The sequence below is a fragment of the Geotrypetes seraphini genome, chromosome 7 (genome assembly GCF_902459505.1).
Source record: "Geotrypetes seraphini chromosome 7, aGeoSer1.1, whole genome shotgun sequence".
Lineage (NCBI taxonomy): Eukaryota > Metazoa > Chordata > Amphibia > Gymnophiona > Dermophiidae > Geotrypetes > Geotrypetes seraphini.
In genome coordinates, this window is record NC_047090.1 from 76,751,746 (window position 1) to 76,772,088 (window position 20,343).

The following is a 20,343-nucleotide window of genomic DNA, read 5'->3' on the forward strand; positions in this document are numbered from 1 at the left end:
CTGCTGTAGACAGTCCTTCCACAGGACATTTTTTCACATACATAATTAGTGGGCTCATGGAGCGCCTTTCTCCTGCAAATTTAAGAAGTTATACCCATAGGGTTTATAAAACATACTATGATTCCCAAATATGACTTAGAACTTGCACTGCTGCTACTACTACCTACTATTAATCATTTCAAGAGCGCTGCCAGACATACGTAGGGCTGTACAGAGTCACGAGGGTAACATCAGCCTCCCCTGCCTTTGACCCACCAGACCTCCAGAGCCACACGGAAAACCTGACACTAACCTACCTGGTTCCCGACCCCGCCATACCCCAGAAACACCTTACAACCCTGTTCCACGACAGCCTGCAAGCAATGAGCAACCAATAACAAATACAGAACCGGAAGTAGCGATTGGCTTTTTACAGGCTGCCGAGTTTCTGTGTGGAGGACTATGCGCGGAAGAACGCTGCACTTGCGTCACATGCTCTTTCTGCGTCAAATGCCGGAAAGGAGCGACTCGCCCAAGTCTTGGCCTGCTTAGTAATTTTTTTCGTTACTCTCTGTTGTCTCTGTAGTCCACTGATGCCTGCACGCCTGGCGCTGATCTCGCGAGAGTGAGACTCTGACAGCAGCGCGAGATTAAAGCCGCGTTGCCGAGGGCGAGTGGGAGCTTCGTTCTCATTCCAGTACAGTATATCACCTTCCAGTTTGCTTGTTTTCTTAAATAACTGGGATTGTTTTCACCGTTGTGGCTGTGCTTGTTGTGTTGGATAGCCATGAAACTTTCTAGAGCCCAGTACGATGAAATAGTGCAGTTCGTATCTATTCTGAGCTGTAGTAGGCAAAGTTTGAAAAAACTTAAATTGAGATTCCCCAGGTAAGTTTGAGTTTGGTGGTTTTTGTAGTCCATGATAAATTCACTGTTTATTTAAATTAGCAACTCATTCCCCCCCACCCCCCATACACCTATTGGAGCCTTAAAAGATTGTGTTCCGTATTCAGCTTTACGTGCAAAATAGCAGTTAATATGAACTTCTCATGCAACTAGGCTTGATAAACAGTTGTAGCAGGTTGCTTATTGAGGTACATATGTGTACAAAAATAATTGCCGATGTCATGTATCAGCTGGTGTCCAATGTCGGTCCTCGAGGGCCGCAGTCCAGTCGGGTTTTCAGGATTTCCCCAATGAATATGCATTGAAAGCAGTGCATGCACATAGATCTCATGCCTATTCATTGGGGAAATCCTGAAAACCCGACTGGATTCCAGCTCTCGAGAACCGGAGTTGCCCATCCCCTGTGTCTAGTCCAGGGATCTCAAAGTCCCTCCTTGAGGGCCGCAATCCAGTCGGGTTTTCAGGATTTCCCCAATGAATATGCATTGAAAGCAGTGCATGCACATAGATCTCATGCATATTCATTGGGGAAATCCTGAAAACCCGACTGGACTGCGGCCCTCGAGGACCGACATTGGACACCCCTGAGCTAAGCAGTACTGCAGTTTTGTGTGTGATGCTTTGTGTGTATACTCTATCTTGTAATCATTGCTGCATATCTTTTCACGGAGCTAAGTAAGTGAAAGTATCTGCTTCTGCTTCCTTATCCCTTCTCTATTACTTGCTCCTTGATTTTGTTGGCATGGTCATCATATGGGCCCTTTCCTGTTATTCTGCTTGCCCGTTTTGTTTCTTGCAGTCAAGCTAGTTCACTTTGTTCTGTACTTTTCCAGTGTCACATTCTCCAGTGGTTTAATAATACAACTACCAGTGGGCTATTTGCCCCAAAGTACAAATGACTAATCTTAAACTGCTGTGGGATTTTTGTATATGCTAAAGGAGCCTGCTTGTTAAAGTGTTCCCCCCCCCCTGTATTTAACCACTTGTTAGGTGTAATAATGAAATGATACTTTGTACTAAATGTTTTGTCAGATAACATGAATGCAGTTATACTAACTGCTGATGCACTTATTGTGGTGCCCTGCACTATTGAGTATAAGATAATTGCTGCTGTGGCAACACTTTACCACCAGTGATACTCCAGAAAGGGCTGGGGTGGGTTGGAAAGCTCATTTTGAGGAAGAAGGGTGATATTCGATATGAGAGATGCCATTAGGAGTTCTATTGAGGGTTTTTCAGGGATCCTGGGCGGAGACCATGCTAACTGCTACCAGTAGCACAGCTGAATTTAATATACTAGAATAGGCAGTAAACGAAAATAAACCAAGCACATACTGGGGAGTGGAATCATCAAAAGGTCTGAATATTATGTTACAAAGTAACATAGTAGATGACAGCAGATAAAGTCCCGAATGGTCCATCCAGTCTGCCCAACTTGATTCAATTTAATTTTTCTTCTTCTCAGCTATTTCTGAGCAAGGATCCAAAGCTATGTCCGGTACTGTGCTTAGGTTCCAACAATTGAAGTCTCCGTCAAAGCTCACTCCAGCCCATCTACACCCTCCCAGCTATTGAAGCCCTCCCCAGCTCATCTTCAACCAAAAGGCCATGTACAAACACAGACCATGCAAGTCTGCCCAGTACTGGCCTTAGTTCTTCAATATTTACTATTATTTTCTGATTCAAGATCCTCTGTGTTCATCCCATGTTTTTTGAACTCCGTCACCGTTTTCCTCTCCACCACCTCTCTCGGGAGCGCATTCCAGGTATCTACCACCCTCTCTGTAAAGAATTTCCTTACATTGCTCTTGAGTCTCCCACCCCTTAGCCTCAAATTATGCCCTCTAGTTTTACCATTTTCCTTTCTCTTGAAAGATTTTGTTCTATATTAATACCTGTCAAGTACTTAAACATCTGAATCATATCTCCCCTGTCCCTCCTTTCCTCTAGGGTATACATATTCATGGCTTCCAGTCTCTCCTCATACGTCTTTTGGCACAAACCTCCTATCATTTCATTGCCCTCCTCTGGACCGCTTCAAGTCTTAACATAGTAGATGACGGCAGATAAAGACCCGAATGGTCCATCCAGTCTGCCCAACCTGATTCAATTTAAATTTTTTAAATTTTTTTCTTCTTAACTATTTCTGGGCAAGAATCCAAAGCTCTACCCGGTACTGTGCTTGAGTTCCAACTGACAAAATCTCTGTTAAAACCTACTCCAGCCCATCTAAATTCTCCCAGCCATTGAAGCCCCTCCAGCCCATCCTCCCCCAAACAGCCTTATACAGACACAGACTGTGCAAGTCTGCCCAGTACTGTCCTTAGTTCAATATTTAATATTATTTTCTGATTCTAGATCCTCTATGTTCATCCCACGCTTCTTTGAACTCAGTCACCATTTTCCTCTCTACCACCTCTCTCGGGAGCGCATTCCAAGCATCCACCACCCTCTTCGTAAAGTAGAATTTCCTAACATTGCTCTTGAATCTACCACCCCTCAACCTCAAATTATGTCCTCTGGTTTTACCATTTTCCTTTCTCTGGAAAAGATTTTGTTCTACATTAATACCCTTCAAGTATTTGAGCATCTGAATCATATCGCCCCTGTCCCTCCTTTCCTCTGGGGTATACATATTTAGGGCTTCCAGTCTCTCCTCCTACGCCTTCTGGCACAAGCCTCCTATCATTTTCGTCGCCCTCCTCTGGACCGCTTCAAGTCGTCTTATGTCCTTCGCCAGATGCGGTCTCCAAAACTGAACAAAATACTCCAAGTGGGGCCTCACCAATGACCTGTACAGGGGCATCAACACCTTCTTTCTTCTACTGGCTATGACTCTCTTTATACAGCCCAACATCCTTCTGGTAGCAGCCACTGCCTTGTCACATTGTTTTTTCACCTTTAGATCTTCGGACACTATCACCCCAAGGTCCCTCTCCCCGTCTGTGCATATCAGCTTCTCACCTCCCAGCATATACGGTTCCTTCTGATTATTAATCCCTAAATACAATCATTTTAATAATAATAATAACAGTTGATATACCGGAGGACCGTGAAGTAGAGAATGACACGCGGAAAAAAATCTGTCCCCGTCACTGGCCCACCATCCTCTGCACCGCAACGTCACCGCCATTCCCTTCACCGCCCCGTCACCGTCACCCCTATCCCTTTCACCGCCCCGTCACCGCCACTGCCATCCCATTCACCGTCCCGTCACCGTTCCTGCAGCATCCATATAAGCCTTAGTACTGTAATATTTAGCTTATTCCTTTCTTATAAATCAAAGTTCCTGCTGCTGAACTAGAGAAAGAGATGTTCAGCTGGCAGGGCTTTGTTTATAAATTTTTATCAACACAACTAATATACTACTTTATCCTAAAGCAAAAAATAAATAAATAAATATAAATTTTTTTCTACCTTTGTTGGCTGGTTTCTGCTTTCCACATCTTCTCATTCAATTCCTTCCATCCACAGTGTGTCTTCTCTCTGCGTCTTCCATTTGCTGTTACTGTGCCTCTCCCTTCACCCTCCCCCAATTGGTCTAGCACCCATCTTCTTCCCTACGCTCCCCCATAGTCTGGCATCTGTCTTCTTCCCTTCCAGCATCTTCTCCCCACTCTGTCTTCCACATTTCCCTTCAGGGTCTGTTCCTCTCTACCCTCTTTCAATGTCTGTTCTATTCCTTTCCACCACCACCCTTCCCTCCCTCCTTTACAATCTGTTCCTTTCTACCACCCTTCAGCTCCTCTCGTGTGGCCTATCTATCTACCTCCCTCTTATTTTCGTGGCACGTTACAATGTAATTTGTGCAAGCTGCTGGAGCCTGCGAGCTCTGTCCCTGTCCCATTCCCACAAACTATCTCGCTTCTGTTTTCCTATTTTCCCCATTTCTAATATCTCTCCTATGTATCTGCCATTGCCCCCCCCCTGTGTCCATATACCATCCCCATGGCATGTCCCCTTTGTCTCTGTCCCTATGCCCCATGCACATAATTTCCCCTCTTTCTGTTACCTTCCTCTGTCCAGATTTCCCCTATCTTCCTCTTCCATACCAGCGTGTCTCTTCTTTTCAATCCCATCTAGCTTCTTTCCCTCTTTCTCCCCCCCCCCCTGCTTCCAGCATCTTGCTCACCTGCCTGTCTTCCCCTTTCTTTCCTGCTGTGGGTTTCATTCTTTCCCTCTTCATCCCCTTGGCCCAGAATATTTTTTCCTTTCACTCCCTCCTTCCTAGTATGAGCTGGGAACAAACACGATCTCATGGTCTAGCAGCCCCCACCTACCCGATCGCAGCGTTTAGCCAGCTCCCTCCCTCCAGCTCACCTTACATTCTGAGTTTGCCGGCTTCCTTTTTCCTCGAGCCGCACGTGTTTAAAAAGACGCGCACGCGCGGCTGCGCGAGTCCATCAAGCTTTTCCTCTCCTACAACTTCCTGTTTCCGGTTGCGTCAGAGGAGAAGCTTGATGGACTCGCGCAGCTGCGCATGTAGGGCTTTTTGAACGCGTGCGGCTCAGGAAAATGGAAGCTGGCAAACTCAGAATTTAACGTGAGGTAGAGGGAGGGAGCTGGCTAAACGCTACGGGCGGGCGGTGGCTGCGGTGACCGCGCGATCCTAAATGCCTCACTACGGAGACAAGACTATTCACTGCTCCACGGGCGGTGAATGGCCTTGTCCCCGTCGCGACTGTTATTTTTCATTCCCCGTTCCGGCGGGTTACCCGCGGCTAAACGCGGCTAGCCGCGGGTAACCGTCACCGTGTCATTTTCTACTGTGAAGTTCTATGCGGTATACAATGATTAAAAGGTATTACAGATCGAGTGGAATAAACAAAGTTCAGAGTTAGAGAATAACAGTTCTAAAGATCATTTGTTGAGGACTAAGATTGTATAGGTCAGTTACCTAAGTACTTCAGGAACAGATGTGTTTTTAGGCGTTTCCTGAATTCCCTATTAGGCACGAGCAGTTGTTCCAGGTCTTTACCCCATAATGCTGCTTGATGTGAGAAAAGATGTTGGTGATGACTTTTAAATTTACAACCTCTAACCGGTGGAGAAACAAAGTTCGGATGTGAGGTTCTCCTGAATCTGTTAGTTGTGAAGGAGAAAAGGCCTGTTATATATTTAGGGGCTAAGCCGTAAAGTACCTTGAAGCAAAAACAACCAAACTTGAATTTCACACGTGCCTCCATCGGCAGCCAGTGCAGAAGTCGATAGGAAGGTGTCGAGTGATCAAACTTCTTCAGTCCACAAAGTAACCTAACTGCTGCATTTTGTACCAGTTGCAATTGCTGCATGTTCTTCTGGGAGAGTGCCAAGTAGGCAATGTTACAATAATCGAGTTGACTCAGTATGAGGGATTGTACCATAATTCTAAATGATGAGACTTCGAAGTAAGCTCTGATGGACCGAAGCTTCCAGAGGGTGAGAAAAATCTTTCTAATCAGTAAATGACATCTAGCATGTGTCCTCGACCCAGTTCTCTGGTCAAGCACATATGCTAGATGTCATTTATTTAGATTTCAGCAAAGCCTTTGACACGGTTCCTCATAGGAGGCTCTTGAACAAATTTGAAGGGCTGAAGTTAGGACCCAAAGTGGTGAACTGGATTAGAAACTAGTTGTTGGACAGATGCCAGTGTGATGGTTAATGGAAGTCTCTCAGAGGAAGGAAAGGTGAGTAGTGGAGTCCCTCAGGGTTTGGTGCTGGGGCCGATCCTGTTCAATATGTTATGTTGAATAAAAACACATAATATAATATAAGGCTCTTTATAGTAGTCTAATATTTGTAGTACCTTAAAGTTTAATTAAACAACTCAATAATACTAAAATGCAGATAGTAGTCCAGCAGTAAGAGAGGTGCTCTTGCACTGAGCGTCACATATATGAGTATCTCTTGACTGGTGAAAAGTATGTTGTGCTTGCTGTAAAAAGCTCCTTGCTCTTGAAGAATGAGTCTGTTCTCTTGAAGCTAGAGTAGAAGACTTGGAGAAGCTGAGGGAGATGTAAGGATACACAGAGGAGACCTATAGGGATGTTGTAAAGAAGTCCCATCACCAGTCTGGCAGTCCTTGTGCTGCCTTGGAGGAGGGAGACATCCTAAAAGAAAAGCATCACCCTGAGAAGGTAGGAAATAATCCTGTAGCCAGGACCTGCTCACCAAGGGATGTGATATCCTTCTGCACGGAGGATGTGTCTCCGGGGGCTTCTGCCCAAGAGGGAAGGATTAGAATAGCTGATGACTTGATCATTAGGCATGTAGATAGCTGGGTGACTGGTGGGCATGAAGATTGCTTAGTCACTTGCCTGCCTGGTGCGATGGTAGAAGATCTTGGGTGTCACCTGGATAAGGTTTTAGATAGAGTTGGGGAGAAGCCAACTGTCTTGGTACATATAGTTACCAAAGACCATAGGAAAATGTGGGAGGGAGGATCTGGAAGTCAAATATAGGCTCTTAGGTAGAAAGCTGACATCAAGGTACCCCCAGGGTAGCATTTTTGGAAATGCTCCCCATTCTATACGCAGGACCCAAGAGATAGGCAGAGCTCTGAAGTCTCAATGCATGGTTGAGACAATGCTGCAGGGATGAGGGATTTAGATTTGTTAGGAATTGGGCAATGATCGGGGAAAGGGGAAGCCTATTCTGAAAGGATGGACTCCATCTTAACCAGGAAGGAACCATGCTACTGGCATTAATATTTAAAAAGAACATACTGGTAGTTTAAAATCTGCTCTAAGATATGTGTTGGGTGGGGGTGGGGGAGGGGGAGGGGGGAAGGGTTGAAGCTCACAGTTGCCCAGGAGCAGATGGTTTAGTGTGGCGTATCCTTGAAGGATACTATTGAAACAAGATATTTAGGGAATTCCAATAGAGAGATTTCAATAATGGTGAAAGAAAGTAAGCAGTGTAAGAGGAAATCAGGGTAAAGGATGCAAATTATTCATGTCATGCTCTAAGCAGCCTTTAGATGCAAGGAAAAAGCACAATTTGAAGTGTCTGTATACAAATGCTAGAAGAGTGAAAAAATAAGAAGGAGAGTTAGAGAATATAGCACTAAACGGAGAGGTAGATATAATAAACATCATAGAGACCTGGTGAAAGGAGGATAATCAATGAGACATTGTGTTACCAGGATAAAAATTATATCACAATGATAGGGTAGATCAAATTGGAGGGGGATTGTGCTATATGTTAAAGAGGGAATTGAATCGAACAAAATAAACATTCTGTATGACATATATAGTAGCATGGAATCCATGTGGATAGAAATTCTATGTATGAAGGGAAGAAATATAGAGATAATAATAATAACTTTATTCTTGTATACCGCCATACCCAGGGAGTTCTAGGGCTATCCTACTGTCCTCCAGGACCGAATGAGCAGATAGGTGAATAAATGTTTACAGAGATTAGGAAAACTGGCAAATTGGGCAACAGTATAATAATGGGTGATTTATTTGGAGCCTCTTTGCATTTTCATCCCCGTCGGCCTGGGGCCTCCGCATTCCTTCGTTGGACGGCAGTGATTGCTATAAAATGCATTTTGCTTAAGTGGATGGAAGCGAAGGCTCCTGACTTATATAACATAGTAACATAGTAGATGACGGCAGATAAAGACCCGAATGGTCCATCCAGTCTGCCCAACCTGATTCAATTTAAATTTTTTTTTTTTTTTTCTTCTTAGCTATTTCTGGGCGAGAATCCAAAGCTTTACCCGGTACTGTGCTTGAGTTCCAACTGCCAAAATCTCTGTTAAGACTTACTCCAGCCCATCCTCCTCCAAACGGCCATGCACAGACACAGACCGTACAAGTCTGCCCAGTAACTGGCCTAGTTCAATCTTTAATATTATTTTCTGATTCTAAATCTTCTGTGTTCATCCCACGCTTCTTTGAACTCAGTCACAGTTTTACTCTCCACCACCTCTCTCGGGAGCGCATTCCAGGCATCCACCACCCTCTCCGTAAAGTAGAATTTCCTAACATTGCCCCTGAATCTACCACCCCTCAACCTCAAATTATGTCCTCTGGTTTTACCATTTTCCTTTCTCTGGAAAAGATTTTGTTCTACGTTAATACCCTTTAAGTATTTGAAAGTCTGAATCATATCTCCCCTGTCTCTCCTTTCCTCTAGGGTATACATATTCAGGGCTTCCAGTCTCTCCTCATACGTCTTCTGGTGCAAGCCTCCTATCATTTTCGTCGCCCTCCTCTGGACCGCCTCAAGTCTTCTTATGTCTTTCGCCAGATACGGTCTCCAAAATTGAACACAATACTCCACAAGTGGGGCCTCACCAATGACCTGTACAGGGGCATCAACACCTTCTTCCTTCTACTGACTACGCCTCTCTTTATACAGCCCAGAATCCTTCTGGCAGCAGCCACTGCCTTGTCACACTGTTTTTTCGCCTTTAGATCTTCGGACACTATCACCCCAAGGTCCCTCTCCCCGTCCGTGCATATCAGCTTCTCTCCTCCCAGCATATACGGTTCCTTCCTATTATTAATCCCCAAATGCATTACTCTGCATTTCTTTGCATTGAATTTTAGTTGCCAGGCATTAGACCATTCCTCTAACTTTTGCAGATCCTTTTTCATATTTTCCACTCCCTCTTCGGTGTCTACTCTGTTAGAAATCATGGTATCATCTGCAAAAAGGCACACTTTTCCTTCTAGCCCTTCAGCAATGTCACTTACATACATATTGAACAGGATTGACCCCAGCACCGAACCCTGAGGGACTCCACTAGTCACCTTTCCTTCCTTCGACTATTCCCTTTGGCGTAGTCACATGATTACGTTGCTTTCTTGGGAACGGAGAGGAGTTTAGGACATTTCTTCCTTGCCTGGACGGGCCTTCCAACGAATTTGGGAGCCCTTTTGGTCCACACTATCTCCGGTGACTCGTAACCGCCTTCTGAACTGCTAGGGTCTTGGTATTATCCCTTTATTTACCTCACTTTGTTTGGCATCAGTGAGAGGGGGAGGGGGGGATGGGTTGGGTTGGGTTGGTAGGGTGGGTTTGATGGATTTTGTGTGCAGTTTCGAGCTACCTTGTTGTTCTTTGTTCTTGATTCTGATTGTTGTTTCTTGGTGCTCAATAAAATACATTTGACGATAATAATGGGTGATTTCAGTTACCACAAATACAGGATCATTTAGATAACCTCATAAATCCTATTTAGGGTGGTCCAAAAAAATCAAGGTCATTAGACATGACCTCCACAACTCTATTTTTGTTCTATGTGTGGCCACTGCTAATTGTGCCATATTATAATTCTTTTGGTGAACATTTTTAATTTAATACATAAAATGCAAGTACATAATCGAGGAGCATCTAGAAAGGAATAAACTTATGAAAACAAGCCAACATGGCTTCTGCAAGGGAAAATTGTGCCTAACGAACTTATTGCACTTCTTCGAAGGAATTAAGAAACAGATGGACAAATAAGACCCCATAGACATCATATACTTAGACTTCCAAAAAGCCTTTGACAAGGTACCCCATGAACGCCTACTTCGGAAACTGAAGAACCATGGGGTAGAAGGAGATGTACACAGATGGATCAGAAATTGGCTGGCGGATAGGAAGCAGAGGGTAGGCGTGAAGGGCCACTACTCGGAGTAGAGGAGGGTCATGAGTGGTGTTCCGCAGGGGTCGGTGCTTGGACCGCTGCTATTCAATGTATTTATAAATGATCTAGAAACAGGGATGAAGTACGAAGTAATAAAGTTCGCAGACGACACCAAACTGTTTAGTGTGGCTAGGACTATAGAGGAATGCAAAGATTTACAAAGGGACCTGAAGAGACTGGAGGAATGGGCGACGAGATGGCAGATGAAGTTCAATGTAGAGAAATGCAAAGTCTTGCACGTAGGAAACAGAAACCCTAGATACAACTACACAATGGGAGGGCTGTTACTGAGTGAGAGTACCCAAGAAAGGGACTTGGGGGTAATAGTTGACAAGACAATGAAGCTGTCGGCACAGTGCGCAGCAGCCGCTAAGAAAGCGAATAGAATGCTAGGTATAATCAAGAAGGGTATTACAACCAGAACGCAAGAAGTTATCCTGCCGTTGTATCGGGCAATGGTGCACCCGCATCTGGAGTACTGAGTCCAATATTGATCGCCGTACCTGAAGAAGGATAGGGTGATCCTCGAGAGGGTCCAGAAGAGAGCGACACGTTTGATAAAAGGTATGGAAAACCTTTCATATGCTGAAAGACTGGAGAAACTGGGGCTCTTTTCCCTGGAGAAGCGGAGACTTAGAAGGGATATGATAGAAACTTTCAAGATCATGCAGGGCATAGAGAAAGTGGAGAGGGACAGATTCTTCAAACTTTCGAAATCTGAAAGACCGAGAGGGCATTCGGCAAAAACTAAAAGGGGACAGATTTAGAACCAACCCTAGGAAGTTCTTCTTCACCCAACAGGTGGTGGACACCTAGAATGCGCTTCCAGAGAGCGTGATAGGGCAAGGTACGGTATTGGAGTTCAAGAAGGGATTGGACAATTTTCTGAAGGAAAAGGGGATAAGAGGGTATAGATAGAGGGTTACTATACAGGTCTTAGACCTGGTGGGCCACCGCATGAGTGGGCTGCTAGGCAGGATGGACCCAGCAGAGGCACTTCTTATGTTCTTATGTTCTAAACTTGAATTGTGAGCAGATGCAAATGGAAAAAAGTTAAAATATATACTGTGTTTCTTACAGCTGGAAATAGACTTGTTGGCCTAATGATATATTATTCATTGTTCAATGTTCAGTGATGACTGGTAATTATAGAATGACATGGGGACAAATTTTTCCCCGTCCCCGCGGGAACTCATTTTCCCGTCCCCGCAAATTCTTTTCCTGTCCCTGCCTCACTCCTGCAAGCTCAGTCCTCATCTGCACAGGCCTCAAATACTTTAAATCATAAGTGTTTGAGGCTTGTGCAGTTAAGGCAAAGCTTACAGGAATGGGGCAGGGACAGCGATAAAACTTGCGGGGACAGGACAGGGAAAAATGTGTTTCTGTATCATTCTCTATTACTAATGTCATTATTCCATAGGAAATACAAAATGTTTGTTATGTGTGAACGCTGAATGGTAGTCCTAAATTCAGTCATCAGTATTCATCAGTGTGGTTTAGGAGCAAGTTGGATAGGTCTTTGTGTACTGAGGAACAAGGCAAAAAGAGGAGCTGCTTCTGCTCCTCATTCTTTGTGAGACTTCACCTCTGGCCGTTTTGCCCGAGTACTGGAACAAGGGGCTCTGCTGATTTCAAAATCGGCATCTATATTTGAACAATGGTCACAGTCAACTTCAGCAATATTCTTGGAATCGGATAATCCACTAGTCAGAAGGAGAAAAGTAGCAGTTGGCTATATAGAACTTCTGACAGTAACATTTTTTGCTTCTACTTTGGCTTCAGATTTACTACATCTTTCTTCTTGTGCTCTCTTTCTATCCTCCTTTGCAAGTATAGTGTCGATGCTGACCATGCTGCATGGTGAAGCATCTTGATGTTGCATGATTAGAAATGTCTTCGATTTTCATTGTGACTAATACATCACTGGTAGCAACATCAAAAAGATGGCCGAGTCGTTATTTGAAGGCTTCTTGATTCACCAGATCACGTTCATTGTATCTGTGCCAGTTCTTTTTTAGCTTCTCGTATTCATCATAAAGCTTCATCAATATGCAAATTCCTGAGTCTATTCACTGATGTGGTATTCTTGTATGCTGCCAAATTTCCAAGACCTTGAACATGGCCAGATGAGCTGCCTCTTTCAGAGCAGCATTTTTGTCAGTGTGTATCACCAATCAAAAACATCCCCATTGGTTAGAAGATGTGAATTGTTCTGTATAGTTCATCAGTGCCCTTCCCTAGCAGTCATACTTCAGCTGGCACTTCTAGTCTTTGACATTTTGTACGTCTTAGTTTTTATTATAAAATGTGATACCAACTCATTTTCAACTATCTAATTATCACTAATCTAACTTTATGCTTTGCAGCAGTACTACTGTGTTTCCCTAGCATGATTTTTGGGGTAGGTTTTACTATAAGTCCTACCCCCCAAATAAGCCCTAGTCTCTGGCAGCAGCACTTCCCGTCGTACCCCCCACCCCCGCTGACACTTTCATCTCTCCCTCCCATTAGAACACCGCTGACCGCAAGACCGATATACCTTGCAAAAGGCAGCGTTGGCAAAAATCTAATCAGGCTGCTTTATGGCCTTCTCTTCTCCCTCCCGGGCGTTTGTCTACCACGTCACTGATTATGTCATCAGCAATGTGGCACATGGAACGCCCAGGAGGGAAAAGAGAAAACTGCAAAGCAGCCTGATTAGATTTTTGCTGACACTGCCGTTTGCAAGGTATATTGGTTTCACGGTCAGTGGTGTTCTAATGGAAGGGAAAGATGGAAGTGTCAGTGGGGATTCAGCTGCGCAAGGGGGTGGGGGTGATAGAAAGATGCTGCGGGGGGAGGGGGAATTGGAGGAAGGGAGGGATTGAAGCCGTACTTGTGTTCTATTATGATGGAAAGTTACAAACTATGGAAAGAAAGAATGGACAGTAACTGCAATCAGCAATTTGGCTACGGCGATTTACATACAATAAATAGATTTACATTTCTGCATTAAAGAACTATAAGGGTTCTGCTGCACAAGGGATGGGAGGGAGGAAGGAAAGGCACAAGGGGATAGGTGAGAGGGGAGGAAAAATGCTGCACATGGGGGTGGGGGGAGTGGGGGTAGAGAAAGGAAAGAGGAAGAATTGGGGTGGAGGAGAGGAAGGGAGAGATGATGTACATGAAAAAAAGAAGACCTACTCTAAAAATAAGACCACTGTTTTGGGCCCAAAATTAATATGACAGTGTCTTTTTTTTCGGGGAAACATGGTAGTACTAAGTTTTTGTTATTCAAATTACAATAACAGCTTCAAAGAATAGCTATTTAGTAGCCAACCAATATTAAGTAACAGTTTCTAATCACATTATCACATTGTTATAAATAGCTAGCTACATTATGAGGATATTGTAGGACCATGAGCAATCTCTAAATTTGTCCCAAACCTTAATTACATTAGGTAGAACATATTCAGACTTGTGGAGGCATATTCTGACCACTGAGAGAGCATGGGCAGGAGCAAGTAGGAATCATTCCTACCCCAACGCGCCACTATACCACCAAGAAAAGAACATTTGGTGAAGAGCCAATGCGATTACAGATTGCCGCAGCCTTCATAATCTTATCCCAGCTCACAGGAGATACCTGAGGCTCCATGTCCTGCAAAGACATTTCCAGTTTGCAGCTCTACCCTGCTGGTTAGCAACGGCCCCGTGCACCTTCACCAAGGTGATAGTGGTGGTTGCAGTTCGCCTCTGCAAGATGGAAATTCAGGTGCACCCTTACTTCGATGATTGGTTGATCAGAGCCCTATCAAAGGTGGAGGGAGAGCAGATGGTGTGACAAGTTGTAGATCTCCTTCAGGATCTGAGCTGGATAGTCAACTTCAAGAAGAGTCATCTAGAGCTGACCCAATGCTTGGAGTATTTAGGAGTCTGCTTTGACATGGAGAAGCGCCACATCTTTCTTCTGGAGCCAGCCAAACAGAAGCTCAGAAAGCAGATGCAAAGCTCCGCTACCTGGCATTACCTTCAGGTTCAGGGCTCAATGAAAGCCTCCCTGGATGTGGTTCCCTGGGCGAGAGTGCCCATGCGTCTTCTACAGGAGTCCCTCCAGATGCAGCTTTCATGGTCTGGAAGCGGGGAATAGCTCATGCTGGCAGCTTTGAGTAGAATTCTTATCGAGGGGCATCCCGCTCTAAATCCCCTCATGGGTGATCCTGATAACCGATTCCAACCTGTCAGGAAATTATTAGGGTTAACAAGACTAAGAATGTTATAATGCCTCTGTATCACTCCATGGTGCGGCCTCACCTGGAGTATTGAATTCAATTCTGGTTTCCTTATCTCAAAAAAGATATAGTGGCACTTGAAAAGGTTCAAAGAAAAGCGACCAAGATGATAGGGGATGGAACTCCTCTCGTATGAGGAAAGACTAAAAAGCTTAGGGCTTTTCAGCTTGGTAAAGAGACAGCTGAGGGGAGATATGATTGAGGTCTACAAAATCCTGAGTGGAGTAGAACAGGTACAAGTGGATTGATTTTTTTTTTTTTTTTTCACTCCATCAAAAATTACAAAGACTAGGGGACACTTGATGAAGTTACAGGGAAATACTTTAAAACCAATAGGAGGAAATATTTTTCCACTCAGAGAATAGTTAAGCTCTGGAACGCATTGCCAGAGGTTGTGCTAAGAGTGGATAGTGTAGCTGGTTTTAAGAAAGGTTTGGACAATTTCCTGGAGGAAAAGTCCATAGTCTGTTATTGAGAAAGACATGGGGCAAGCCACTGCTTGCCCTGGATCAGTAGCATGGAATGTTGCTACTCTTTGAGTTTTGGCCATGTACTGGTGACTTGGATTGGCCACCATGAGAACGGGCTACTGGGCTTGATGGACCATTGGTCTGACCCAGTAAGGCTATTCTTATGTCAGGCTTGGGGGGGGGGGCATTGTGGTGGATGCCCGGTACAGGGCTGATGGGCTCCCCATAAGACAAGATAGTCCATAAATTGTCTGGAACTACAAGCTATTTGGCTAGCCTTAAGGTTGTTGGAGAAAGATCTAGAAGGCAAGACAGAGTGTTCTCGGACATGCCACTGTTGTAGCATATGTAAACAAACGAGGAGGCACCAAAAGTGCACCATTATGTCTAGATGCTCAGATATTGTTCAGGAGGGTGGAAGCTCACCTTCAGGTGCTCTCTATAGCCCATGTAACTAGAGTGGAAATCTTGCAGGCCGACTTTCTCAGTAGGAACACATTAGACCTGGGAAAATGGTCACTGTCTTGAAGAGCATTTGATCTTATTTTGCAACGCTGGGGAAGTCCGGCAATGGATTTGATAGCTTTAGCCAAGAACACAAAGGCAATTTGCTTCTATATCCAAAGAGACAAACTAGGAAGTGCAGACTTGGAGATGTTGGTTCATCCCTGGCTTGAAGATAGGTTGTTTTATATGTTCCCGCTGTAGCCCATGGTGAACCAAGTCAATTGCAACTCACTTGTGATCCTAATAGCCCCAGATTAGCTTCACCAGCCATGCTATGGGACAGATGCATCAAGCTACCAGTTCATATGGGACTATTCAGTCAGGGTCCAATCTACATGGAGAACCCACAGAGGATATTCGGAGGTAGTCATTTCTACTCTCCTTCGAGCTAAAAAGCCTTCAATTGTTGCAGCCTATGCTAAGGCCTTTTAGGCTTTTCAGCTCTGGTGCCCCAAAGATGAGGTGGAGCCTTTCAAGGCTCAATTCTGGTGATTCTTGACTTTCTGCAGGCCGGATTATTGAAAGGCCTGGCAGTGGCATCTCTCAAGGTACAGGTGGCAGGATAATTAGTTGAAGGGGATGGGATTGGAGGCAGGACTGGTTGATAAGGGTGTCTGCCACTTTGTCTGGTGGTGATCTTGGCTCTCATATTCAAATTTTTTCTGACAAACTGTCTCCCCCCTTAAAAATTAGCAAAGATCTCTGAGAGCTTGGTCTGATCTAGGATCGCAGTTCTTCTGCTACTCTATTCCATAGGCAACAGAATGGGGTAAGCCACAGGGACCACGGCTTCATCCTCCTCCTGGCCACAGAGCCAGGAAACTTGATGGAGCAGAGATTGCTTTGTTTGGCCTACCTAACCAAAAGTGTGTTCTTCTCCTACCCTATTATATGCACAGGGAAAATTATCCTTGGCAAATAAGGGCATAGGAATGTCAGGTGAAACGGTTGGCTACAGTGTGGTGGTTTCCTGTGAATGAGTGTCCCTGCATCTTTTTTAAAGAATACTGCCTTGTATTGTCAGGAAGAGTGTCCCAAGTTAGACAGACAGCCTGCCCAAATCAATTCTCAGATCAAAAATTTTCTCTATTAAAGAAATGCTTGAACAGGGCTAAAATGATTTTAAAAGGAACATAAGTGCTTTTAAAATGTAGCTCTGTCCTGCTGATGTCTTGTAAATTTTTTTTATGGCTGTAATTCTTTGTTACAAGATGCTGGTTATTTTATTTGTTTCACTAATCCTGTACTATTATTAATATTATGTTATACCCCTTTAATGTATTGTAAACCACCTAGAAGTCTGATTTGGGCGGTATAACACATTTTTAATAAGCTTAGAAACTTACAAAATCAAGTTGATAGGCAGTACTATTGCTTTTTACAAAGAGGCCTATGTTTTATTTGTATTGTCAGTACATGACAGCAGGTAAAGAATGGCCCATCCAATCTGCCCAGAAAGATGACCAGGATTGCACCTGTGTCTCTGGGTTACCCACCAACCTTTCTTTCTTCACCACCCCCTACCTTCTGGATCCAAGCCTGCCTCGCCATGTAAGATATGTAACACAGAAGTTGCTGATAGTCAGCTGTGAACCATGTCTTTTCCTCCAGAATTAGCTTTCTGCAGAGAAGAACACTGGACACATCACTGTCACTGTTGCCTCTTCACAATAGCTGCTCATGTTAATATTCAGCCTCCTGCTAAGCCTCAATAAACCTATCTAATGTGTTTGTTAGGAAGAGAGAAAAAAAGACTGTGGGTGTATGAAGGGCTATTGGGCTGACAAAGGTCACGCTATATTGAGCATTTGAATTGGAAATTGTCTGTCCGTAGATTTTATAGAGTCCCTTGCACTGCTAGGGTGGGGCATGAGAGAACATCAGTGGAATGTTTAGGTCTCAAGAGAAGGCGTTTCCAGCTCCTTTTCCGCCTGTGAATGAGGTTTTTTTTTAAGGGTGGGTAGAGGGCAATCCACTCCCCAGAGAAGAGAAAATAGCCTCCAATCTGTTAGCCACTTTTGTCTGGGAAGCTTGTAAAGGCAAAGAGCAAGAAGCAGGATGGAGATAGGGGCCTGGCATTGAATGGGATCCTGGTAATGGCCTGTGTGTGTCTGCGCAAGTAAGGCAGGGCACAATATGGTGCCTGCAGCCCCTGGGGGTTATGAATGCTGATTAAGCACACTTACAGACTTTGGAAACTCGGAAAAGCAATGTCAGAATAATGGATGTTGAGCAAATGTCAAGCATTTGTTAATTTCTGTTGTTTGGAGTTTATCTACCGTGATCAATCAAATAAATGAGTGTTCTGCTGTGGCATGTGGCATTGATATGGCGATTAGGTGGCTGTGCAGACCTTCTGCTCCTTCCAGGTAGTCTGTTCCTTATAAATAGGCATAGCTTTCCAATTATGAATTTAGTTTATGGTTTAAATGAGTGGAAAGGTATTAGAAATGGTTACATTAATGTAATATTTTGATAGTAATTGATTCTAACAAGGGAGCACTCTGAAAGGATTGCAAGCCCTCTAGGGACAGAACTGTACCTGAGCTTACACTCCTTTGATAGCTTTTGGACTTGTAGGCAATATATAAATAACAAAAAGGAAAAGGGCTTCAATTAACCTATTTGCAGCACCTAGCATTTCATTATTTCTCTTTGATATCAGAGTGTAGGAATAATTTTGTTTTTCTTTCTTGAAGCCTTACTTTTAAAAAAAAGTTTTTAATTGAAAATGACTCCTCAAATGTTCTTCAATCACTGGTCCATGGACCAGTGCTGGTCCATAGAAATTTCCTGCCGGTCCACGGGGCCAGCAAGTGCATCAGGCCCAAAACAGTGTTCTTCAACCGCCGGTCCATGGTGCGATCGATGCGGCGTTATCTTCGAGCCAGCTCCCTCTTCCTAACCGATTCAGTGCACAAAGCCACGGGCATTGGCTCCTACAGGCATCCTGCGCCTGAACCGGAAACCTTCTCTCTGACGTTGCAACGTCAGAGGGAAGGCTTCCAGATGAGGCACGGAACGTGCAAGGTGCAATTAGTACTATTATGGGGGCGGGGTCTGGGTTGGAGATTGGGTAGAGATGGGTGGGGTCTGGCCCACGACTTAGCCCCATGTTCTTCAACCGCTGATCCACGGACCGATGCCGGTCCTCAGAATAATTCTTTTATTTCTGCCGGTCCATAGGTGTAAAAAAGGTTGAAAAACACTGGTCTAGATCATTAGTATCTTCTAACACTAGGCTTTTGGAAATTACATTACATTACAGATTTCTATTCCGCTTGTACCTTGCGATTCTAAGCGGATTACATTGGAAGATAACTGGGCATTTCCAGGAAGTTACATTACATTGGAAGATAGCTGGACATTTCCAGGAAGATACATTGGAAGAAAGTTGGACATTTCCATGAAATTACATTACATTAGAAGGTAGTTGGTTTCAAGTTACATAGTGTGGTTTCAGGTTATTTTGTGACATAGAGAAGAAGATTCCAGCATGATGGGATTCATGTTAGGTTAGGTTAACCGAATATGTTTTTTGAATAGTAGTGTTTTTATTTCTTTTCGGAATGCTTTATAGTCTGTTGTTGTAGTCAATAGGTTGGCTATGGAGGGGTCAAGTTTCGCTGCTTTTGTAGCTAGGAGGCTGTCGTATAGTTTTTTGCGTTGGGTACCTTTTAGTGCTGGGTAGGAGAATGGTGTCTGGGTTCTCCTAATTCTGGGTGAAAGGTTTCGATTTAGGCGATTGTTTAGGTAGGTAGGCGCAGTTCCGTTTATTACTTTGTATAATAGAATGAATAATTTGAATTGGATTCTGGCTTGTATGGGTAGCCAGTGTGAGTCTAGGTAGGCTGGAATCTCACTGGCTACCAATAAAAGCAAGAACACAATTCAAACTCTACTGTCTCATTTTCAAAGTAACCCATGGCACGGCACCCAGTTACCTAAATAACCGTTTTCACTACTACCACCCACCAAGAAAAAGGAGAACACAGAACCTCTTCACCTATCCACCACTCAACGGTACTTGTCGTAAGAAACTCTACGACAACCTCCTGGGGACACAGGCAGCCAAAATAGACTCTGACATCTCTAAATTACTGACCAAAACAACAGACATAAAAGAGTTCCACAAAGAAATAAAAACACTACTGTTCAAAAAATATCTCCCATCACTCTAACCACCGCCCAATGAGTTCCCAATCAACGACTTCGGAATCACTCATCCATATTATCTCTTTGTCTGTGATCAAGAATGTACTGTAATTCTTCTACACTACACCCGACTTAACTGATCGAGTTGACATGTACTACCTCTGTAAAATGCATTATCTTCTGCTATATGTATTATCTTCTGTAATAAGTAATATCTTCTGTGAAATTGTAATATCATAACTCTTCACTGTTCCTGTAACTTACTCCTATCCTGAAATGTAATTCTACTGGAATGTCCCAGATATTTTCTATATTGTAATCCGCCTAGAACCGCAAGGCACAGGCGGAATAGAAATCCCTAATGTAATGTAATGTAATGTAATGTAGGCATTGGTGATGTGGTCAAATTTTCTGAGTGAATAGATTA

The 20,343-nt window shown here is 43.9% G+C and overlaps 1 protein-coding gene across 4 annotated transcripts in view; it reads left to right on the top strand.

Moving 5' to 3' along the window:
- Window positions 1-259: 259 nt before the first annotated feature.
- CDIN1 (CDAN1 interacting nuclease 1) overlaps window positions 260-20,343 on the top strand; it is a 375,199-nt gene continuing 355,115 nt past the window's right edge. The window contains exon 1 of one of the 4 annotated variants that reach the window (XM_033953116.1): window positions 260-867. Coding sequence is in view for 3 of the 4 variants with exons in the window: in XM_033953113.1 (XP_033809004.1) it covers window positions 767-867 (101 nt within the window). In the remaining variant the exon portion in view is untranslated. Of the gene's footprint in view, window positions 868-1,427; window positions 1,561-20,343 lie in introns of those variants that run through there. The other 3 variants (XM_033953113.1, XM_033953114.1, XM_033953115.1) reach the window with 3 other exon arrangements.